This window comes from Camelus dromedarius, chromosome 16 (genome assembly GCF_036321535.1).
Source record: "Camelus dromedarius isolate mCamDro1 chromosome 16, mCamDro1.pat, whole genome shotgun sequence".
Lineage (NCBI taxonomy): Eukaryota > Metazoa > Chordata > Mammalia > Artiodactyla > Camelidae > Camelus > Camelus dromedarius.
The window spans coordinates 56371279-56394405 of NC_087451.1; the positions used below are offsets into that span (position 1 = coordinate 56371279).

General features: G+C 40.0%; 2 protein-coding genes and 1 long non-coding RNA gene across 6 annotated transcripts in view; 1 reads left to right on the top strand and 2 right to left on the bottom strand.

The window, feature by feature from the left end:
• Window positions 1–1612: 1612 nt before the first annotated feature.
• KRT28 (keratin 28) lies at window positions 1613–9752 on the bottom strand. Its single transcript, XM_010975478.3, has 8 exons — window positions 9259–9752; window positions 8483–8565; window positions 7769–7925; window positions 6704–6865; window positions 6492–6617; window positions 2868–3085; window positions 2201–2256; window positions 1613–1926 (listed from the first exon to the last, which is right to left on the bottom strand). The coding sequence occupies exons 1-8, from the start codon at window positions 9706–9708 to the stop codon at window positions 1784–1786; spliced, it is 1395 nt and encodes a 464-aa protein (XP_010973780.3). The 5' UTR covers window positions 9709–9752; the 3' UTR covers window positions 1613–1783.
• Window positions 9753–17121: 7369 nt separating this feature from the next.
• Window positions 17122–21548, bottom strand: KRT10 (keratin 10). 2 transcript variants are annotated; one of them, XM_031468114.2, is made up of 8 exons: window positions 20942–21548; window positions 20029–20111; window positions 19518–19674; window positions 19268–19429; window positions 19051–19176; window positions 18507–18724; window positions 17846–18142; window positions 17122–17492 (listed from the first exon to the last, which is right to left on the bottom strand). In XM_031468114.2, the coding sequence occupies exons 1-8, from the start codon at window positions 21530–21532 to the stop codon at window positions 17486–17488; spliced, it is 1641 nt and encodes a 546-aa protein (XP_031323974.2). In that variant the 5' UTR covers window positions 21533–21548; the 3' UTR covers window positions 17122–17485. The 2 variants fall into 2 exon arrangements, with proteins under 2 accessions (XP_031323974.2, XP_064352133.1); XM_064496063.1 differs by having other exon boundaries at window positions 17826–18142.
• The window catches only part of LOC105085239 (uncharacterized), a 113365-nt gene continuing 108336 nt past the window's right edge, over window positions 18099–23127 (top strand). For all 3 annotated transcript variants that reach the window (XR_010384673.1, XR_010384675.1, XR_010384674.1), the window contains exon 1: window positions 18099–18186. This is a non-coding gene — a long non-coding RNA (uncharacterized LOC105085239). The remainder of the gene's footprint in view (window positions 18187–23127) is intronic.

Sequence of the window (23127 nt, forward strand, 5' to 3'; positions counted from 1 at the left end):
TCAGTTCTGACACTATCTGCCTTGAGATAACTCTGGATTCCACAGGTAAAGAGTTCACTCCTACAAGCCTGCTCCACCTACCCCAGTTCAGACCTCAGTGTCAAGTCCAGGTTGTCACTTGTGTTTCTGACCCATAGGCTATCGACTGGGGGCTCCCATGAACCCCTCTTTGGGTTTGATTAATTTGCTAGAGTGGCTCACAAGAGAAGTGTTTTACTTAGTAAATTACTGATTTATTATAAAAGGATATAACTCAGGAACAGCTAGGTGGAAGAGATGTATGAGGAAAGGGTGGGAGCTTCCGTGCCCCCTCCAGGTGCGCCATTCTCCCCAAACCTCCGTGTGTTCACCAACCTGGAAGCTCTCCAAACCCCTTTCTTTTGGGTTTTAATGGAGGCTTCATGACATAGGCATGATTGATTAAATCATTGGCCATTGGTGGTTAAACTCAGCCTCCAGCACTTTTCCCCTCTCAGAAGATGGAGGGTAGGAGGTGAAGCTGAAAGTGCCAACCCTCTTATCACATGGTTGTCTCCACTGTCAACCACCCCTGTCCCAGCTGGCTTCATATGTTGTACAGCTGGGAAATCATTTCCCCATGAATTTCTAGTATTTGCTTCATTTTATGACTTTGGCTCAAGGTTTTGTACATAGCCCATCCTTCGCCCCTTCTTTGAACTCCCATGTAACTGGTGGGTTGTTTGGCAGACTTGCTGCCCTCACTGGAGCATCCTGTTAGAACCAGTTCTCATATTAGAGATGTATGACAGCCGTTCTTCTTTTAGGGAATTTCATATTTGATGGGAATCTTTACCATACATTTTGATCCAGAAAGTCAGAGAGACATGTTCATCAACCTCATGAGACTTTAAGTTCTAGAACAGCTGTTGACGAGTTCATCTGGTCTGCTACCTGTTTTTGTACAGCCTATGAGCTAAGAATGGTTTTTAAATACATGTTTAAATGATTGGAAAAAAACCAAAAGAAGAGTAATGTTTCATGACACATTGAAAGTATTTGCCATTCAAATTTCAATGTCCATAAATAAGACTTTATTGGAACGTAGTCAGGCTCTTAGGCTTATCTATAGTTTATGGTTGCTTTCTGCTGCAATGGCTGAGTTGAATAGTAGTTGAAGTAGAGAACTTAGAGCCTAAAATATTTACCATCTGAGCCTTTACAAAAAAGTTTGCCAACCTCTGATCTAGAAAAAAGGTAATTGGAATGAGGATCATTGCTATGGCTCTTTCTAGAGATGATTCTGATTCTCTGGAATGAATAGCTATCCTGAACAGTATCCAAATCTCCAGAAGAGTTTGAGATAAACTCATAGGTGAAACACCAGGAACGCGCCATCTAGCGGTGGAACTTTCAATCACAGGAGATTTTTCTAAAATTTTCCAGGTTATTTGCTCAGGCAAAAATGGTGAGATTTAAAGATTCTGCCTAGTGAATGTTTAATATTTAAATGCCACGTGGTATTGACTATTTTTAAAAAACTAGAGCAAAAGTCATTTAAAATATATTCCATAAATGTCTCCCTATGAATTAGACACAGGAAAAACCTCAAATAATGATTAGTCATGAATAAATGGATATGTCCATATCACCTTTTCTTATTTATTTGAAAACAAACACCCAACTTCCTATAAAAGGTAACTAAGAAAACAGGTAAGTAACTTATCTCTAAGAGTAGAAAGTGTTTTTATTATCTCCTGGATATTTAGAAGAAAGCAGTTTTGCATGCTCTTTCCCCAAATGATCCTTTTCTCAAAAATAACAGTTAGAAAGGAGCCCTCTGTTCTATCTTGCCATTGGTCATTTTGGATGTCTTTTCTTCTATGGACTGAACCCTTGACGAAAGAACTTTGCCACGTTGATCTATCTCTTCAACCACCGTCTTTACCAGTGTGGTTCTGGATAACTCTAGAAATAAAACATATGTGAACACATGACACATGACATGTCTAAAAGATTACACGACAGAGAATTCCACTGCTGGTTGTAATATAGTATATTATGTACATTTTGGTGAGGAAGTTAAGGATAGGTTTACAATAATAATTTGCGATAGTTTTATCCCCTCAAAAGAATACTTTACGTTCAGAGCACTTTAGTTAAAATTACTAAAAGTGTAGTGTATGATTGCCATTAATATAAAAGTATTTGCTGCATTAGAGAGAGATCTAGATTTTATTACCTTTAGATGAATTTCCTGAGCTTCCTGATCCAAAGCCCTTTGATTTGGAGCATGAGCTGTTAGAAATAGTACAAAATAAATGAGTTTTTTTTTTTTTGTTTATCACTTCATAAATATTCAATGAATTGACAGATGAATGTTTTATACCCAAAACAGATTTTCATTTTCCACAGAGAAAAATATTAAAATTTTTGTTTTAGAGTTGAAAGTAATTAGATATGTTCAAAAGAAAGGATATTAAAAGAACTTGTTTCCATTTGTTTTTTTTTAAACCCAAGAACTTAAAACTTAAGGAAAAAATATATTTTATGTATCGATCCGAGAGGTTTGTACAGAGTATGCTTATTTCAGGGACAGCACTGATATTAGGAATGAACCGAAAGATGGGTAAAGCCTGGGGGGTGGGGTGGGGAGAATCATAAAACCTACAATGAGTAACACGGACAAGAAATGGGGGCTTCTGCAGGGATGCCTGGGGCCGCCCAAGGCAGATGAAGAAGAGGCTGTGATGTATGAAATTCAGAAGAGATGACAGCAGAGCAATAGGTGGCTGTGCTCTTCTGCAGTGAGAATGAAAAAGGAGGGCTTGGAGGCATCGCAGGGGAATGACAGTATACGGTTGTGCCTCAAATAGGTAAAAACTGTATTTTCAGAGGATGTTACTTACTTTCCGTCTCCATCGATCAGGCGGCAGTAGGTCTCAATTTCTTTTTCCAAGTGGGCCTTGATGTCAAGGAGCTGCTCGTACTCCAGTTTCTGGCCCTCGGTCTCAGTTCTGACCTGGTGCAGCTGCTCCTCCAAGGCTCCGATCTGCGCCTGGATCTGGGCCAGCTGCACGCAGTAGTTGTTCTCGGTCTCGGTCAAGGAGCACTCCAGGGAGTGTTTCTGAGGACATGTAAGATGTCAAAGGAAGCGAGGAAGGACTTTGAGGGCTCTATCCACTAGTGTGTTTCTCAGCAAATGGCAGACTTGCTCCCTCGGTGAGTTTTGGAAATTTGAGGGTTTATAACTATTAAACAGGAGATGGACAGAAACGGGAACTGACTGGGATTTACTGGGTGTGGGGGGCAGACCGACTGGCTGACCTGGCACCAGATACATGACCCTTTTCCCACAGGACTTGTGACTGTTCTAATGGACATTCATGGAATTTAGCTAATATTTCATATTATGGCCAACCAACATAGGAAAACACCTTTTGGCAGGTAGCACCAGAAGAAATCAGTATTGGAAATCTTATATTTTAAAATTGCATACTTATTTTTGAGTTGCCCATTGTTTCTGCAATCTTATTCTGCTACTGTCCCCAGAGAGCTACCCCACCAGAGTTCCAAGGCCTTTTGTGCTGCTGTTTCCTTCTCTTTTTTCCCTTTAATTGAAGTGTAGTCAGTTTCCAATGTTGTGTCAATTTCTGGTGTACAGCATAGTGTTTCAGTCACACATATACATACATATATTTGTTTTCATATGCTTTTTCATTATAGGTTACTACAAGATATTGAATAGGGTTCCCTGTGCTATACAGAAGAAACTTGTTGTTTATCTATTGTATATATAGTGGTTAGTATCTGCAAATCTTGAACTCCCAATTTATCCTTTCCCATTCCCTTGCTGTTTTTTTTTTTTTTTTAATCTGTCCTGGGTTTTCTGTCATCAAAGACCTTTTGTTCGGCACTTGAGGTTGAATGAATGGCCTAACATTCACTGGGTGGGTGGGACTGCAAGACAAGAGATGTATTTCAATAACACAAGACAGGCCATTATCTCAACACTACTCTTGTGACTCTTCTGCCTCCTTATTTCTACTTCCATAGTCTGTAATTTGTCTGGTCGTGTGATCCCTACTTCAATTAAAGTCATTTTCCTCTTTCCTCTGTCGTATCCCATCTGGGTGGTTATTACTTCTCTTGATGTTCATTCTTATCTGAGTGTCCACCTGCTTCTAGTCTTTCATTTTCTTTTTCTTCTTATGTGGACTGATTCCCAATCTTACGTTGTTTAAAATAAAACTATTGATTAAAGGCAGGGGTAAGCCTTTCTCTCTTTCATTACATGTTCTAGGGTAGATGGGCCCCAGTGTTTACATAGTAAATATATTTTATTTTAAAATACTTTTATTTTTCTTTTTTATTGCAGTTAATGCCTTTTTATGACATTATACTTTTTTTTTAAAAAAATTTTTTTTGGGGGGAGGTAATTAGGTTTATTTATTTATATGTATATATTTAATGGAGGTACTGGGGATTGAACCCAGGACCTCGTGCATGCTACGCATGCACTTTACCACTCAGCTTTACCCTCCACACTGGTTTTAAAAACATTTTTTTGGTGTGTTGCTAAATATATTATCTATTGACTTCATTTTTAGGATTATAAAGAAGGAGGTATAAAATATTCATTATAACAGGCAGACACTGGGTCAAATGGAGCTAAGAACCACAGCCTTAGATAAACAGGCTGACAGGTGTATTACTGGGTAGTAGTGCTACCTGTAGTGCTGGGCTGTCCAGGGCAAAGACGTGGAAGATGGTCAGAACGGTAATGGGGAGGCTGAGGCAACAAGTGGCAAGTGTCAGCTACTTCAATTTCCCTGATAAAGTGTTCTCATATGATATTCCTTTTCAAGGTTGCTCACGCTCTCCTAAATCAGAGGGGACCATGGCATCTCTATCTTATAGCCTTCTGCTCTAAAAGTTGGCTTATAGACAAGGAAGGTCAGGATGAACTTGGAAGTTTGTATATTACAGGAAGCACATGAAGCATTTATATATTTAGATAATTCCCAGCTGACCCATGATTTGTGCTCTAAACTGTAGAATTCCTCTTATGACAAAAGAATCTCAGAAATGGAAGTTAGGTTCTATGCCACCATTAGTCTATAATTCAGTTATGTTGTAAGTTAAAATAGGCTTTTTTGGTGGATTGTCTCATGAGCCCAAACTCTAGGGCTACTGACTGCACAGAATCTAACTGCTTTCTAACATCACTGCTTCTCTGTGAAAATACTTAAAATTCTGTTCTGGGAACTCAGGAATTTTTTTCTATCAACACAGCTCAGGAATGAGAAGGAGGGTTTGTGCTCAGGGGCAGGGTGGCAGGAACAGGTCCTCAGGGTTCTAGTTGCAGGAAAGAAGCCAGTGGGGAAGAGAGGAGGGTTCTGGGAGCCCAAAGTGACAAGGAGGAGCATCTGGGGTACCAGCCAGCAGCGGTGATGAGAATAAGGAGGAGAGGGAAATGCTGGTTCAGTTGGGGTTAGTCCATGGTAAAAACAAGTCTCCAATCTAAATAACATATGGGGAACCATATTCAATGTCTTGTAGTAACTTATGGTGAAAAAGAATATGAAAACGAATCTATGTATGTTCACGTATGACTGAAGCATGATGCTGTACACCAGAAATTGACACAACATTGTAAACTGACTATACTTCAATTTTATATATATATATATACACATACATTTATATATACAAGGAAAAAAATAACGTATGGTAAGAAAGCACCACGCCTTTTTAGGGTGGGTAAATCAAATTAGTCTCCCTATTGTTTTGAGTCATCTTCTCCTTCTCTGTTCCCTGAACTCATTTGTATAATAGTGGCTCTTTTCTTCATGTTACAACCTGATGTCCTCAGGGAGCATGAAGCTTCTGATGAGGACAGGGAGCCCTTGGGCTATGTGGGTGCCATAATTCTCCAAATCTAGCCTTTTGGGTGCTATCAGCTCACACCCCAAAAGGGAAGCTGGTTTTCCTGGGTTGTCTCCATGTCACCTCCACCTCAGAAGGAGGTGCCAAGAGATGGGCTAAATGCCCAGGGTTTTGGAGGCATGTCAGGATGGGACCTTTCTCCTGGACACAGCAGGGCAGAAGAAGCTGATAGTCCTCACATGGAATCAGATGTGTATCCTCCTTTTCTCTGCCTGATGGAAAGCACAGTGTTGCCTTTAATTGGACTTCATCAATATTAGGTGATGCTGGTGACACCAGCTCTGTCTTGTCTGGCTGCCTGATGTAAACCTGCCACTTGGTTTTCAAAGGTATCAATATCCCTGCTGCTTGCTCTGCGTCCAGAGATGGACCACTTGAAGGAAGGAACTAGTTCATTAAGTAGGCACTGAGCGCGGGCGGGAGGGAAATCCTCAGTGACCTCAGGGAGGAAGAAATGCCCTGTCTCTGAGCATCTCAGGGTCTGTCTGTCCTGTCTCTGTTAAGTATTTGTGGGTCAAGATGTAACAGGGAGGAAGGGAAGGGTTTCAGCTAGACTTTGTGGACTCGCTGATCTGTGCTCTTACCGTCGCCAGGAGGGACTGCAGCTCGATGTCCAGGGTCTGCAGAGTGCGCTTCATTTCGGTCAGCTCGCTCTTGGCCGAGGTGGCCGCGCCCTCGTCGTCGGAGATCTGCTGCTGCAGGGTGGCGCTCTGCAAGACCGAGCGCCCAGGGGCTAGACGGAGCTGCCCCCGCCTGGGTTAGCGGTACCGGCCTGGGCTGGCTGGGCGGCGCTCACCTTTTCGTTGAACCAGGCCTCCGCATCCCTGCGGTTCTGCTCGGCCAGGCCTTCGTACTCGGCTCTCATGTTGTTCAGCAGAAGCGTGACGTCCACGCCTGGCGCCGCGTTCATCTCCACGTTCACGTTGCCTCCGGCCGCGCACTGCAGAGCCTTCATCTCCTGCGGGGAAACGCCAGGGGGACCTAAGGGCGGCGCATCTTTCTATCTCAAAGTGTTTTTGGTTAGTGTCTCTGTAAGGGAGATGAAGAATCCTGCTGTGGACCTGACCCTGCCCTGGCTGGGCTGCTGTGGTTACTATTCCTTCTCTTCCCGGACGTTTTCTTCTCTGCGTCACCCTCTCTGCAGTGCATTCCAGCCCTCTGCTCTGTGACTTCCCTCTCCCCGTTTCTCTTTTATTTTTAATTTTTCCCTTCTAATTTTTCTTCTCCTCCCCTTTCCGTAATTTTCTCACTTGGGGCAAGTAGATTTGGCATTTTGGCCATTTCTAACCAATGGTGGGGCACTTCCCGTCACGGGTTGTTTTCTGACAATTTCACATCCATGGTTTTGCAGAATTTTGCAATTCCTTTTGGGATAATAATTTTTTTAGGGGGTTGAAGTTGCCTGGTATTACGAGTCAAATAATGGTTTATTACTGTGTAGGGTTCAACATTAAGATAAACCCAGGCTAATTAAGTAGAGAAACAATTGACATCTTTTCCTAGTCAGAGACGTCTTCTGTGAGAAGACTGATCTCAAGATAGGCCTGTATGAATGAAAGAAATAATCCAGTGGGGAGATGGTTGTGTTAATGTGAAAGTAATGTGCAAAAGTAATGTATTATTTTCAAAAGGATAGACTATGACATCAGCCTTCAAATGGAAGGATGCAGATCAATTGAACATTTATTACCTTGGGGGATGCAATTAGAAGGGCAGAGTGGGAGACGTGGAATTCTTTCTTTAGATGCTTTGGCATTGTTTGAATTATAATGAGCGTGAATTGCTATTGTAATTTAATGCCCCCTCCAAGTATTTAAAATATACAGAGTTGTGATTTGACTAGAGCGAAAGCTTCCCCTACCTCTTCATGGTTCTTCTTGAGATAGGTCATCTCTTCACTCAGGGATTCATAGTGCAGCTCCTGGTCAGTCCTGCAGAGCGTCAGTTCGTCCAGGACTCGCCGTAGCCCATTGATGTCGGCCTCTGTGTTTTGGTGGAGGGCGAGCTCATTTTCATACCTTGGAAGGCATGCAGTGAATTTCAGCACAAATTAGATTGGCTCAAGAAATGGAAAAATAAAGCCTCAATTGCTTTTAACTGAAAGCTAGAAATTGAATTAGAGCTCTACATTTTGTAAACAAAAAAAGGCAGAAAAAGCCCTCTTCCATCTTATCACCCAATTCTATGCAGGGTAATCAGCAGTGATTCAATCACACAATTTCCACTAGCGTATCCCAACTAGATAGAAATAGACCGTTTTAGAATTTTATCTTAATATTTTTACCTAATCGACAAATATTTCACAAACATTTGTGCTTGGCACTAGTTCATGCAGGCACAGAAATACAATGATATTTTATCCTAAGAATGTAATAAATATGTATAAATTGTGAGTCTAGCTGACTGTAATATTATAACATGCTTTGTGTCATATTGTCCTGTAGTATTGTAATGCGGTATTTTCTTTCATCTTTTAGGTTATAGCTTATTCTGCTTGGGGTGAAATTGAAATTTTATTCAACACATTAAGTAGATCGGAAACCTGTTCTAGGCGTGATTATTTTTTATGTCTTACTTTAGCCGGAAATCGTCAGCAGCCAGTCTGGCGTTGTCAATCTGCAGAATGACATTAGCATTTGCAGTAGTGGAAGAGATAATCTAGAAGAAATCGGGAGGGAAAACACAATTAAGTTTGCTCTTATAACCTATGATTTCAGGAAACAAAAAGTGTTTTAATGCTGCGCAATTAAACTTTGGCATAAAATTTCACTTCCTTAGGTAATAACCAACATGTTTCAAATTTAATGTTTAAAAATTACAGGTAAGGTTTTATTTCTTCTAACATAACTTTTAGAATATAATACTTTGTTATCAATGAATATATTTCAAAAATCAACAATAATGTAACTAATGACATTTAAGCTACATTGAAATTCATGGATCAAAGTGCCTAATTTTAGCTAATTAGAAGAATTATGTTTCAAAATAAATAATAAATGCAATGTGGAGGGGAGGGATAAATTGGGAATTTGGGATTTGCAGATACTAACTGCCATACATAGAATGGTTAAACAACAAGGTCCTACTGTACAGCACAGGGAACCATATTCAGTATCTTGTAATAATCTATAATGAAAAAGATTATGAAAAAAATATATATCAGAATCACTATGCTGTATACCAGAAACTAACACAATGTTGTAAATCGACAATGCTTCAACAACAACAAAAAACCACAATATAAATTACAGATAACAGTTATGAAGCATTTCCTGTTGTACTTTTATGTCTTCTGCTAGGTAGTTCTTAGTTTTAAATACTTTGAGTAGTTCCAAATGTGTGACTTCTCACCTTATTCTTAAGATCTTCGATTGTTAGGTGATATCTGCTGTAGTCATGATCAAGTCCACGGCAAGATCCAGGGCCATATTTTTCATACCAACCCTTGATTTTTCTCTCTAGGTCAGCATTTGCCTCCTCCAGAGCGTGCACATTATCCAGGTAGGATGCCAAGCGGTCATTAAGATTCTGCATGGTCACCTTCTCATTCCCAGAGAGGAGTCCCCCTTCACTTCCAGCAAAGCCAGCACAAGCAGCACTTCCAAGGGCACCACCAGCATAGTTCCCAGCAGGAACGCTGCCCAAGCCCCCTCCCAAAGCACAGGAAAATCCACTTCTGGCACCCGAGCTGCTATATGCATTGCTATCTACAAAGCCTATGCCTCCATTGGGTGGTCTGGTAGATCTAGTTCCAGACCGCAAGCAAATATGCCTGGACCCACTAGAAAATCGGAGAGACATAGTAGTGTGAGAAATGTTCGCCTTGTCTGTGGATAGCTGGAACTTCAAAGGAGAACAGAATGTTGTGTGCTGATGGCTTCTTTGGGCTTTTATACACAATTATCGGGGTGTTTCTATTTGAGTGAATGCATGCCAAAAGAAAAAAAGGCATCATTCAGATTAGCATGAAATTATGTATAATTAGGTGATTGGGGGGGGTAAATTAATGCCTAACATCTTTGGCTGTTGCTTCAGGATATTTGTTATCATAAATATAATAGGGTTCATTCTATATTAAGTTCATTATTTTAACTTCTAATTTTGGATGAGTAATCCTTTACTTTCATCTAGGCCCCAGGGATCATTATCTGGCACAGGTTATTATAAAGTTTTAAAAGTTAAGTAAGATTGTGATAGGGTACCATCAGCTGTGGTAGGGTCTTAATTACCAAAGAACCATTAACTACAGAAATACATATTTTATCTCACCATAGCAAAACACTGTGTTATTTTAAAAAGTATATTATCCTGGTACCTTCTCTGGTCTTACCATGATTAGGACATCTGTTCATTATCTTGAACAATAACATAAATATTGACTGATTCCTTTATTTAACATGTATACCTACTATGTTTGGTGTTCAATGCTGAATGCAAAAATAGAGACCCGATGCTAAAAATGCAGAGGTGAAAAATATATGGTTACAATTTTTGAGAAAAGTATGGTCAGGACCAGACAGGGGCTAGGTCTTGTTTCACCTTCTGTACCAAGGAGTTTGGAATGAATCCTAAGTGGAAAGCAGAAGGCAACATAAGCAGGTTTAAATAAAAAAGGAAGGCCAACTACAAGGTTAGGACAGTGGTCCACGTGGGAAGGATGAAGGCAGTGGGACGGAAAGAAGTCGAAGAGGATATGGTCACTGATTGAATTTGGAGAATAAGGAGAAAGGGCGAATTGGAGATGACTCTTAGGTAATTGATTTCAGATGCTGGGAATTCCATGATATTAACTAAGATAGGGAATATAGGAGGAGAAAGAGACTGAGTTTAGTCCAGCTGAGTTTTAGGGATTAGTGGAATACCTCATCTGAAGATAGGAGGTGTGAACGTTTAGAATAAGTACATGGAACTGGGAAAAATACCTGACAAGCAATGAGTGAAGGGATTGTCAGGAAGAGTTGAGGGCCCAGCTGTCATTTGTAATGACATTCACATGCATTTTTGGAAGTTATCCTGGTCTAGGAAGCAGGAAGATGACGCTCAGGCTGATGTACATTTGAGATTTGAAGACAAGTTCAGAAGAAGGAAAAAGTAGTGAGGGAGTTTGGTGCTCTTCAGAAAACACTTGAGGTGATTGACCATACGATCATATATAAAGAAGGAAGTAAGACCAGAGGGACAGATACAGTGAAGAAAGACAGAAGTTGAATCATTGGGCATCTTTATGAGGACATGGAGCAGGAGATTGACAGAGATGAATGACGGTGGGTTAAAGTTGGACAGTAGAAGCCAGAGTTTAGAATTTTAAAGTAGATACATGGGTGGGAGGTATAGCTCAGGGATAGACTGCATGCTTGGCATGCACAAAGTCCTGAGTTCAACCCTCAGTACCTCCGTTAGGGGGAAAAATTAGATACAACCCCAGATCTTGAGACATCGACTGACCCAAAAGTCATTGGAGTAGGAAGGTTATTAGCTGGAATGTTCAATGGACCATCTACATAGCCATGAAGTCTCCCGTGATGGCAGGAGATGGGAGAGAACGGACTATGAGCCAGGTGCCAAAGTCCTTGGATGATGGGAGGGTGTGGTGAGGGGCAGTTGGATGGCATTAGCCTCAAAAGAAGAGTTTTAGCTTAAGAATGAAATGACGTAAACTGGATGTGGTCTTGAGGAGCAAGAGAATATGGATTCAGCCTTGAAGTCTGTCTGTTACATACGTTGTAGTGGAATTGGGGAAAGGATGGGGAGGGAGGTGGAAGGGGACATGGGGATGGAGATAGGGGATGAGTGATCAGTTTCAGGTAGAAAAAGTTGCTAGGCCAATTCCGGAGAAGGGCACATTAAGTGTAATGATATAAAAAATATCTTTTCAATTGAACCCCAGAAACAAACAATTTGCTCAGACTCATCAGGCACTTGCCAGGTGAAGATAGCGCATAGGTTCAAGGTGATGTTGAGAGTCTGGCATCATGAACTTACACATCAAATGTGTACCTACTTTATGTATTGCCATCCATAGTCTTAAAATGCTGTGAGGATTGGAAAATTATCTTTTAATTAAGTTATTGAATTATTGAAATTGATATATAGAAGAATTAGAATATTTAAAAATATAGAGAATTGTGACTCTCTTCAATATCTAATCATTAACTATAAATAACAATAACTAGACAAGTAATTGATGTAACAGACCTACATCCTGCATATGTAAAGAAAATATTTCCGAAGGAACGTCTTGTGACAAAAAAAAAAAATTTCTTTTTAAACGCGTTAAGTTTATGTAAGCGGTTCCTCCTATTCAGGCAGCATCACCCCGGCAACCCCACATAACTACACCTGCCCCTGCCCTTCTATTTCCACCAGGAGGCAGCCCTCACCTGCAAATGGATGTTGTTCGAGGCTGAACCTCCACTTCAGCCTGGGTCTCACATGCCCTCAGCTGGAAATTATTAAAACCCTGATAAGAAGCAATTTCAACATTGATCTTTTCAAAGTCCAGAGCACGATGAATATAAAGACAAAATTTCCTCACGTTTATATCAAGTTCTACAGCTTCCAAAGGGATTTCTTGTATATTATCTTATTTGAACCTTATAATGAATCTGGGAATTAGGCAGAGAGGTTTCCTTCCTCTGGTTTAAAGACAAGGAAACTGAAGAAAAGGACTGTTCAAGGATACACAGCATCAGACCGGGTGAATCAGGCTAGAACAACCCTTGTGATTCAGTGTGGTTCCTTTTAATATACATAATTATCTTTAAGTCAGGTAGAAAAGTAAAACTCAAACAATGCAACAGTCTTTAAGGAAAAACAAACATACTTCTTACCAAATTCTTTTCCGAACATCTAGTTAATAGCAAAATGAAACTTTTGATCACAGTTATGTAGCCTATCAGCCTATGCCATTCATTCTTTTTGTTTGTTTGTTTTGTTTATTCAGGAAATATTTAATGAGTGCCTACTATACACCTGGCACTGTACTTGTGTGTGTGTGGGCGGTGGGGAGGGTAGAGTGGGGAAGAAAATAGATGCCTTCTAAGCTCTTATTGTGAATAATGCTGATTTGAACCTGCCATGGACAAATATCTCTTCAAGACCCTGATTTCAGTTCTTTTAGCTACATACCCAGAAGTAGAATTGCTGGGTCATATGGTAAATCTGTTTTTAATTTTTTAAGGCGCCATCATACTGCTTTCTGCAGCAGCTACATCATTTTACATTTCCACTAACAGAGCACAGGGGTTCCAATTTCTCCAAATCCTTGCCAACAATTGCTACTTTGTTTTTTTGATAGTAGCTATATACTAATGGATGTGAAGTGGCATCTCACTGTAGTTTTGATTTGCATTTCCCTAATGATGCGTGAGGCTGAGTATCTTTTCACATTCCTATTGGCAACACCCCACCTGGTTTTATCTTTACAACAACTTGTTTGATCTATCAAGATGCATTTTGGTACCATTCTTTTTCTAGTCTTTCCTTCAGATTTCTAACTTTACGAAATCTTATGGAGGCTCTGTAGATTGAAATTTTTAATGAGAGTTCCTCTTCCATATCTTGGTCATGGTTCAGCTAACCTTTGAACCCATTTATTTACGCTTTTCTGGAATTTCTTCCGAGATAACTTATTCTGTGTAGAAAAGGTTAATTAAAAGCTTAAGTATGTGATCTTTTTTCTTTGTTAAAATCTTGAAGGACAAAACTATTTTCAGAACACTACCCAAATTCTTCCCTGTGGTAATGTCCTATGTTTATACCAACTCAAAACAATTCCTTCCTCTCCTAACTGGTATTAGGCTGGAAAGACCTTTTTGCTCTGTGTTAGGATGTGGATGATGTTTGTGTTTTAATCTAGGGACTGAGGAGTGATGTAACAACTCAAAGAGTCCTTCTTCTTTTGGCATGGCTTTTTCTGTGGGATGACCTGGATCAAAAAGTATCCTTCAAAAAAAAAATCCTTCATCCCTAGTTTCCAGACTCGTTTTATTTCTGTTGTGATGACTTTTTTCTCTTTGCCACCTGAGGACACAGCTTAGATAGTTTGCATGATGACCAGGGCGACCACAGTTGCAGCTATCAGGGATGGTCAACTATCTCAGATCTTTGGGGAAATCATCTGGTCCTTCCCATTTAACTTTCACAAGTCTCTTGCTAGATTTTATTGGACCTCAGGTTCACTGGTCTAGATTAGTCACAATCCTTTGTGACACACTGGAATTCAGTTTTGTAACTCTAGGAAAGCAACTTGACCTTGTTCTCTGCCTCTTGGCGGACCACATTAATGCATACCTATTCTAAAAAGTTTCTGTGATGCTCATGGCCATTTTTGGAGAACCTAAGTTATTTAGCCAGTAGCGTATTTCTTTGAAGATGAACAAAATACTTCTTCTTCAGTATCTTCTCAGTGGCAAGCATTTTTCTAAGGGCTGTATAGGTATTAACTCATTTTATCCCCACAGTAATCTCACACAAAGTCATTATTATCCCTGTGGTATAGATAAGAACACTGAAACTTAGGAGTGTTCAAGTAACTTGTCCAAAAGTTACATGATTTGTAAATGCCTGGGCCCAGATATGAAGTCCAGGAATCACTGACTTTGAAATGCACACTTATAACCACAAATGAGCTCTTTCCCTAACTCCCACTCTCAATGTACAAGATAGATGGGAAATCCTGGATGAACCTTATTTAGTTAAACTTACTCAAGCTGTTTCCCCTATAAAGCTGACCACAATAAAGTTACTTCTCCATGCCGAAGCAAAATATCAAGTTGTAATGGACATCAAGGTCAGGGTGCAAAGCTTTAAGGTCTTCAGCGGCACAAGTCAAAATCTTTGGAGCAACAGGCTTTTACAGTTTTGTATGATTTCACCTGAGAGTCAACATTGACTCTGCTAGTCTCATTGGACGCTGTCCTGCTTAAATAGCAGGACTCTGTAACAACCTTAGAATCTGTGAGAATGTATGATTAATAGCTATATGATAAGTCTACGTAGTAAAAATAGTGACCTGTGCAGCTAGTAATTTTTTAAACTATGAATACCAGTGTCCTTGTTAAAATCAAACTGCTTGTTTAGACAAACTATCTTGATTAAACTGTAGTTTCAGAGTTCAGTCAAGAAAGTATTTCCCCCCCTCAGTTTTACTGAAATATAATTGACACACAGCACTGTATAAGTCTAAGGTGTATAGCATGATGACCTGACATACATATATTGAGAAATAATGATCACAATCAGATTAGTTAACATCCATCAAGAAAGTAGTTCTTGATCAGAGAGAAACTAGTTACTTTATCAGAGAGTAATATAAATGTTTAAAGATACTAGAGGATTGAAAAGGGAAGACAGGACCATCATGATTCAGACCTTTCAGGAATGAAGGTTTTGGTCACCACCCAACCAGGTAAATTGTTGCAGAAAAATGTGTTACAGCTCAGTTGTGACAGCGACCTGGATCCAGGTGAGAAACCAAGCAGCACTCAGGGAGTTGGAGAACTCAAATTTATTACACCAGCAGGCCCAGAAGAGTTAACACTCCAAGCTCTGGACCCCGTCTGTAGGTTTACACAGGCTTTTATAGGCTGCCAGTTTACACTTTGCAACATCATATGCAAATAAGGTATAACAAAAGTTGACTAATTAGGAACAAGCTTTGTATAAAATGGACCAATCAGGAGGAAGAGAAATAACCAATCAGGAGTGAACTCCATGCAAATGAAGTACTACAAATGGACCAATCAGGAGTGAGGGAAATGGACCAATCAGGAGTTAGCTCAGGGAACCAATAGAATTTTAGGGGTAAGTCCCACTTTCCTAGAAGCAAGCCCTTTCAGAGGCAAAAAGTGAGATAGAGTCGCTGGGCCAGGGAACTGGATAGTGCTGGGAGGAGAGTAGTGGCCCTACCTGGGGGTCCTGTGGGTCTTTTTTTAATGGGGCTTCCCACCTCAAAATAACTGACTAGCTGAGACCCTGGCTTGGAATACATTAACTATTTCATAATAACATATTTATTTGTCTCAAATTAGTGTTATGGAATATGAAAACACTTACTTCTTCAGAGTAATGAGAATGGCCATCTCAGATTATGAACAATACTCTAGGTCCCAGGGATTTGGTTAACTTTGTTAGATAGTAACTATTTTAGAAGAATGTTTTTGAATAGCAGTCAGTATATACACAGTAGGAGCTCAAAGAGTCCTTACCCAGTAACATGTTTCAGGGCTTTACTAGGCGGCATGTTGGGACTTCAACAGACTGGTCCCCTAAAAGGATGGCTGGTATACATATAAAAAGACATGTGAACTAAAGCATTGAGTCTCTGAACTGTGGTAATATTTGGTGCGAGGTAGGTCCCAGAGTTTTCACTATAGAGAAGTCCATTCACATTGAAATGGGGTTTCAGTCATCAGTTTGGGGTACAAGAGGATAGGGTTTACCCAGGAGTCCCAGTCAAGTGGCCTGGGGACTAGGTTTCAGGTCCTGGGGAGAACTGGAGCTCAAATCAAGAAGGATACTGAAGAAGTCTGCTATTTTGTGGACATAGGTAATCCAGGAACCTATCAGAGAACACAATGTAGTCTTGGGGCACAAAATAACTCCAACCTTAGCTACCCTATATCCTAGCAGAGTAGGAGGTAATGTCAATTATGTTCTTATTGGCTGAAGGATGTGATTGGATTGACCTTATTATGTCTTGACAGTACTTCTCCTGTTCATCTGATACTTGCCAAATAATTTTGTTGGGGTGATTATTTTACTGGGCTAGTGTTGGAAGATTCTCTTTTAAGCTGTATAGCAATTGGGCAGAAGTAATATAGTAATGGGAAGAAAATAAGGGCAGGTAAATGTGAGAAGTCAAGTAATCAGAAAATGTGAAATTTCCAATTAACTTTATCTTTGGGATATTATTTGAGATTTTTCACAATTTCTAGGACTGAAATAATTCAAAGCCAGAGAACTGGGAGCTTTCTACATACTTTGTGTCTTGAAGAGTAAGACTGGGGATTCAGGGACTTTTTCCTCACTGACATTACTACCATTGGTCCAACATACCCAGAAGATTAAAAACTGGTTCAGAGAAATCATAATGACAATCATTCTGTCTTCAGAATTTCTGGATAAATCAATCTTCAAATGCTATAGTTTACTGATCTTTAAAGTTAAAAATATTACCTAATTCAAATTAAAAACAATTCTGACCATATTGGATAGTTTGCATCAGTAAGAAAGTTTATTGAAATTATCAGTAAATGAGAATAGAAAGTTTTCTTTTTTTTTCCATTAAAGAACACTTTCTGGTAAAGTGAAAAGAAATACAGAAACCACAAAACACCGTTTAGACACCTTATTTTCAAGGAGTGAACCTATTTCCATAGACCATTAAGACAGAAGTGTTTTCTTGGAGATTTTGTTTTTCATGCATCTGTGCATTAATGGCCTGTGCGAAGGGAGACTCTTTCCTCTTGATGCGGCTTAATAGTAGTGTTTCTTGGTTTCTGATTCAACCACAGACGAAAGGACTCTACCATCAGGTGCCACCTCCTCAATAATTGTCTTGATCACTCTGGCTTTGTTAGTATCTGTAAGTTAATCAAAAAACCAAATTAAGACTACGCAATCTGTGCGGTCCTTACTAATTAACAAGCAAAATATCTAAAAGAAAAATACACTAAATTGAAAAAAAGAAAATTAAACTTTACGTTGCTTAAAAAAAAAAAAAAACAAACCCACACCCGAGCAATGTTTAAGTTATAGCATTTTTGACATTGCCATTTTCCCTTCAAGATCGGGGTCAAGAGGATATTTGGTTAAAAACCGCCAAGTGGGAATTCTAAGATTTTAATTTTTAAAATAGCTCTAGAGCTTAAAAAGCAACAAAACCATCGCAAAAAGTTAAAACTAATTCTGATTACCCCAGCTAGTTTCTGCTGACCTTGGTCCCTTAGATGAGGACTCGCCAACGGACCCGGAAGACGAGGACTTGTGGCCTCCGCTGGAGCTGCCGCCACCGTAGCCGCCACCGGAACTGCCGCTCTGGCCGCCGCCACTGGAGCTGCCGCCGCCGTAGCCGCCGCCGCCGCCGGAGCTGCCGCCGCCGTAGCCGCCGCCGTGGCCGCCGGAGCTTCCGCCGCCGTAGCTGCCGCCGCCGCCGCCGCCGGAACTGCCTCCATAGCTGCCGGAACTTCCGCCGCTGCGGCCGCCGCCGTAGCCGTAGCCGCCGCCGCCGGAACTAGAGTGAGGGTCACGTTCCGTTAACGCTAACGTTGGAAAGCGGTGGGTCCCTTTCCATATTATTATTACTTTAGGAAATAAGCAAAACATGTTTTGAGAAGTGTATTTCTCAAATGTATTTGAGTACTTGTTTTAAAACCCATTCTTTTAAAGCAGTTTTATATACACATAACCCTAAGAATCATTCTTGGTCAGGTTCGTGGGAAACTGATACGGTTGTATATTCCCTTCTGTGTCCTCTGCCTCCTCCCTTCTCTCCCCTTTCGCCCATCCTCTGACACGTTCTTTGGTTTTGGAAAAGCTTTGCCATTTGGAATAGTGAATAAAAGCAATTGGGATAATTTTAAAAACAAGTAATTTACCCTCCCTCTCCTTCTAGCAGGCTGCGGTAGGTTTGAATTTCATTCTCCAGTCGGATCTTAATATCCAGGAGTTGTTGGTACTCGGCATTCTGGCACTCGGTCTCAGCTCGAATCTGTTGCAGCTGCTCTTCCAGAGCAGTGATCTGGGACTGAATTTGTGAGAGCTGCACACAATAGCGACCTTCTGTCTCTGCCAAAGAGGCTTCCAGGGATTGTTTCTGAAAAGAAGAGAGAATATATTGTCGCTTAACGACCTCATTGTTCAGCTGAGTACAGTGAAGCTTGTTTAATAATTTAGTAAGCCATGTAGAGGAATAAAGAAAATGAACGGAATTTGTATTTTTGGCTTAATGGCAACATTTCAGTTTCAGCACTTTTAGATTAATGTCAATAATGCCATTCTCCCATTTAGCAAAGAGCTCCAATTTTATTTCTTCTTTCTTACCCCAAATCTGCATTTTCTCTGGTATTGCCCGGTTTTACGTGAGCCAGAAACTTTGCATGGTAAAGTTGAAGTCATTTCACGAGAGCGTTATTAACGTACCAGGGCTAGTTGGGACTGTAGCTCGATCTCCAGACCTTGAACAGTGCGTCTCAATTCAGTAATCTCCGATTTGTAGCTGGACACTTGTTCAATGTTACTATTGATTTCTGTAGTCAGTTCTCTGCTCTAGAATATTAAAAAGAGGGGAAACAATGAGGAAAATCTGAAACGATAAACCAAACCTCCATTGGTTTTGCTGTGAAGGAGGATGAATTACCTTTTCATTGAACCAGGCTTCGGCGTCTTTGCGGTTTTGTTCAGCAAGTTGTTCATACTGGCTTCTCATGTTATTCAGAAGTTCAGTCAGATCAACACCTGGGGCAGCATTCATTTCTACATTCACATCACCAGTGGACACGTTCTGAAGGTCTTTCATTTCCTGTTTGAGGAACAGAAACATTGAATGACTTCACAATGACCACCATGAGCCCTTTTTTGGCTAGGGGGACTATAACTTTTTGTGTTACCTCCTCGTGGTTCTTCTTCAGGTAGGCCAGCTCCTCGTTCAGGCTCTCGATCTGCATCTCCAGGTCACTCTTGGTCAAGGTCAGCTCGTCCAGCACCCTGCGCAGTCCATTGATATCAGCCTCCACACTCTGGCGCAGGGTCACCTCATTCTCGTATCTGAAACAAGCATCGTATAAATCCTGGGTATAACTTGCATCAGGGAGGTGTTTCTGAGCAGAGACTGTTTAAAAACCAAATAAAGAGTTGACTTCATATCTTGGCAACACTTATCATATGCTAATTCATAGTGGTTAAATGCAGAGAAACTTAGCAGTTCCTTTAAAATACATTTTCTTCTTTTAATATTGCCAAAAAGGTAATATTGAGATAGAAAATGTCTCAGACAACTCCAGGGCCATTTAACTTTGAATGAATTCAGAAACATGTAAATGCTATTATGGGCATCCAAAGTCATTGTTAAAAACAACTCATGTACTTGTGACAGTATTGTACCACATTCACTTAGCTTACTTCATCCTGAAGTCATCAGCTGCCAGCCTGGCATTGTCGATCTGAAGCAGGATATTGGCATTGTCAGTTGTTAGATCGAAGATCTGGTGGGAGAGGCAAAGAAATCAGATACAGAGAGGGCTTTTTAGTGGCATAGATTAACAAAATTTTTATGTTGTCCTGTTGCTGAATCTTGGGGAATTTTACATTTTAAATATGAAAAATTGCAGGCTTGCCCATATACCCAGATTTGAGTCATTTGTTCTCTTGAAGTTTTTAGACTTTTCTATTTCTGTATCATCCCTTTCTGAAAACTAGCTGGAATTATATAGCCATCTTCCTGCATGTGTGTCCTGCTCTTGTATACTGTGTGATTTCCATGTACTTCATGGAAACTTGACTGACTCATACTTGTATTTGGTCTAACTTGTTATAAATATATATTCTAAATGAATACTCTGCGAGCTGGTACCCAGTAGGTGCAATCCACAAATTCCCTAGAGGCAAGCAGTATCCTGGTTTCATACTGGAGAATTCATGTTTCTTGCAGTGTTGGTAATGAGTATGTTTTTGGTTATCAATCTGAATAATATTTTGTTCTGATTCATTGAGTAATTCTTTCAGTCCCTATAATTTGTAAAAGTTCTAGTGTATCTTAATTTATGGATTCATTATATACTCATTAAAAATCTAAAAAATTCTCAGTAATCCCCCATCCCATGAGACAAACAACATACATGTTGGATGAGAGGATTGCAATGATCATACCATCATAAATATTTACCTTTGAAGAGACTGGACTGTTTTTAGAAGCAAGAAAGTAACATAGTCAAACACAGTTAACAGCTACATTGTGGCTAATTTAAGGTCCATCTATCTGAATTACATGGATAAAAAAAGAGGCTTTACATTGGAGTTTTTAAACACCCCTTACCTGATTTTTAAGATCCTCAATGATTTTGTAGTATTTGCTGTAGTCACGAGGCTCCCGCTGGCCTATGTTGGCATGCTTTTCATACCAGTCCTTGATTTTGCCTTCTAGCTCATAGTTTGACTCTTCCAGAGCCCGAACTTTGTCCAAGTAGGAAGCCAGGCGGTCATTCAGATTCTGCATGGTTACTTTTTCATTTCCGGAGATAAGGCCACCATCTCCTCCAAATCCACCACCAAAGCCTCCTCCAAAGCTGCCTCCTCCGAAGCTGCCGCCTCCGAAGCCGCCCCCTCCGTAGCCCCCACCAAAACTGCCCCCTCCATAGCCCCCACCAAAGCTGCTGCTTCCATAGCCTCCACCAAAGCTCCCTCCACCAAAACCTCCTAGCCCTCCATAGCCACCTGATGAACCCACCAGGCAGCCTCCACCAGAGCTCCCACGGCTGAAGGAGCCACTGCTGAAGCCCCCTGAGCTAAATCCTCCACCAAGGGAGCCTTTGCTGCTGGAAATTCTGAGGGATGATCCTCCTCCCCCACCCCCTCCTCCACTGCGGGAGGAAGAGTACTGCTTGCTTGAGCTGTATCTAACAGACATGGTGATGCTGTCTAGCCCAGGGAGTGCCTGCTACCAAGGACAGTGACAAGCCTTTATATACCAAAGAGGGTGTGTCCCACGTGTGTTCAAGTTTTGCTTACTTGCTTGGTTTTCCTTTTGCCAATTTTGCATCTTTGGCTTATGATTGCATAAATAATCTTCAATAATCACCAATCCCCATATGTTCGGTTTTGAATTTGCCTTAAGAACAAACAGGTTTGCTGTGTTGAAATTTAAAATGGGTGTTGTTCGGACGAGCAGTTGTTTCATTAAGCTTTTTCACCTTTTGAAGAATATTGAGTAACTTAAAATCCCGTTTTTCCTCAGCATTAATTTAGTTTGCACAGAACATTTGCAAAGTTTGGAAAAAGAATTTTACCTACAGAGTTATAGTTAAAATAAGATTTTTCAAATTCAGGTTTTAAACAGTTCAGTTAATTGGAGCAACAATTAGCATAAAGTCAGCCAGAATCATTCCATAATAGGGATTGTGTACTATGCTGTAAGCCACCAAAAGAAAATAAAAAACATATGCTAAACAATTTAATAGTGTTCAAAGTTGCCACATTTAAACAGTTGAAGTTATAAAAATACAACTTAGGAAATGTGTCTGTGTATATTTATAGAGCATCTTAATTTTTTTGGAGAATTAAAATATATTGATATTTTGCCTAGGAAATTGGAAGTGAGTAATAATTTAGGAATCTTCTAATTTAATGGTGCTATGCTTTTTTAAAAATTTTTTTTATTGATTTATAATCATTTTACAATGTTGTGTCAAATTCCAGTGTAGAGCACAATTTTTCAGTTATACATGAACATGTATATATTCATTGTCACTTTTTTTCTCTGTGAGCTACCATAAGATCTTATGTATATTTCCCTGTGCTGTACAGTATAATCTTGTTTATCTATTCTACAATTTTGAAATCCCGTCTATCCCTTCCCACCCTCCGCCCCCTTGGCAACCACAAGTTTGTATTCTATGTCTATGAGTCTGTTTCTGTTTTGTATTTATGCTTTGTTTGTTTTTGTTTTGGTTTTTTTTTAGATTCCACATATAATCGATCTCATATGGTATTTTTCTTTCTCTTTCTGGCTTATTTCACTTAGAATGACATTCTCCAGGAGCTTCCATGTTGCTGCAGATGGCGTTATGTTGTCGGTTTTTATGGCTGAGTAGTATTCCATTGTGTAAATATACCACATCTTCTTTATCCAGTCATCTGTTGATGGACATTTAGGCTGTCTCCATGCTATACTTTTTCACATTAAAAAAAAGTCTAAAATCATGAAGTGATCCTGGATTTTTTTGACTTTTAAATTTATCTTAATGAAGGCTTATGTGAAGACCATAGTGCAGAAATTCTTAGCATAAGATTTGAAGAACTAACCCCCAGATCTTTGTTTACATTAAGTTTGACTGATAGAAAAGGGAGAATTAAGTATGTTATATACTTTATAGTGAGTTAAAATTTGCTTGCAAAGTATATACCAGATTAGATAATGATACTTCAAAAATTAGGAAGGGGGCATGAGGTATATATAGCTCAGTGGTAGAGTACATGCAAGATCCTCCGGTTCAATCCCTAGTA

Bases quoted from the DNA above. Each gene is read 5' to 3' on its own strand.
- KRT28 (XM_010975478.3), bottom strand. From the start codon at position 9,708: ATGTCTCTCCGATTTTCTAGTGGGTCCAGGCATATTTGCTTGCGGTCT. The intron at 3,086-6,491 runs GTAAGAGCACAG...ACATGTCCTCAG, and splicing joins TGCAGTCCCTCCTGGCGACG to AAACACTCCCTGGAGTGCTC. The intron at 2,257-2,867 runs GTAAGTAACATC...TATTTCTAACAG, and splicing joins CTGATCGATGGAGACGGAAA to CTCATGCTCCAAATCAAAGG.
- KRT10 (XM_064496063.1), bottom strand. From the start codon at position 21,532: ATGTCTGTTAGATACAGCTCAAGCAAGCAGTACTCTTCCTCCCGCAGT. The intron at 19,430-19,517 runs GTAACACAAAAA...TTCCTCAAACAG, and splicing joins TGAAGAAGAACCACGAGGAG to GAAATGAAAGACCTTCAGAA. The intron at 18,725-19,050 runs GTACGTTAATAA...TCTTCTTTTCAG, and splicing joins TACAGTCCCAACTAGCCCTG to AAACAATCCCTGGAAGCCTC.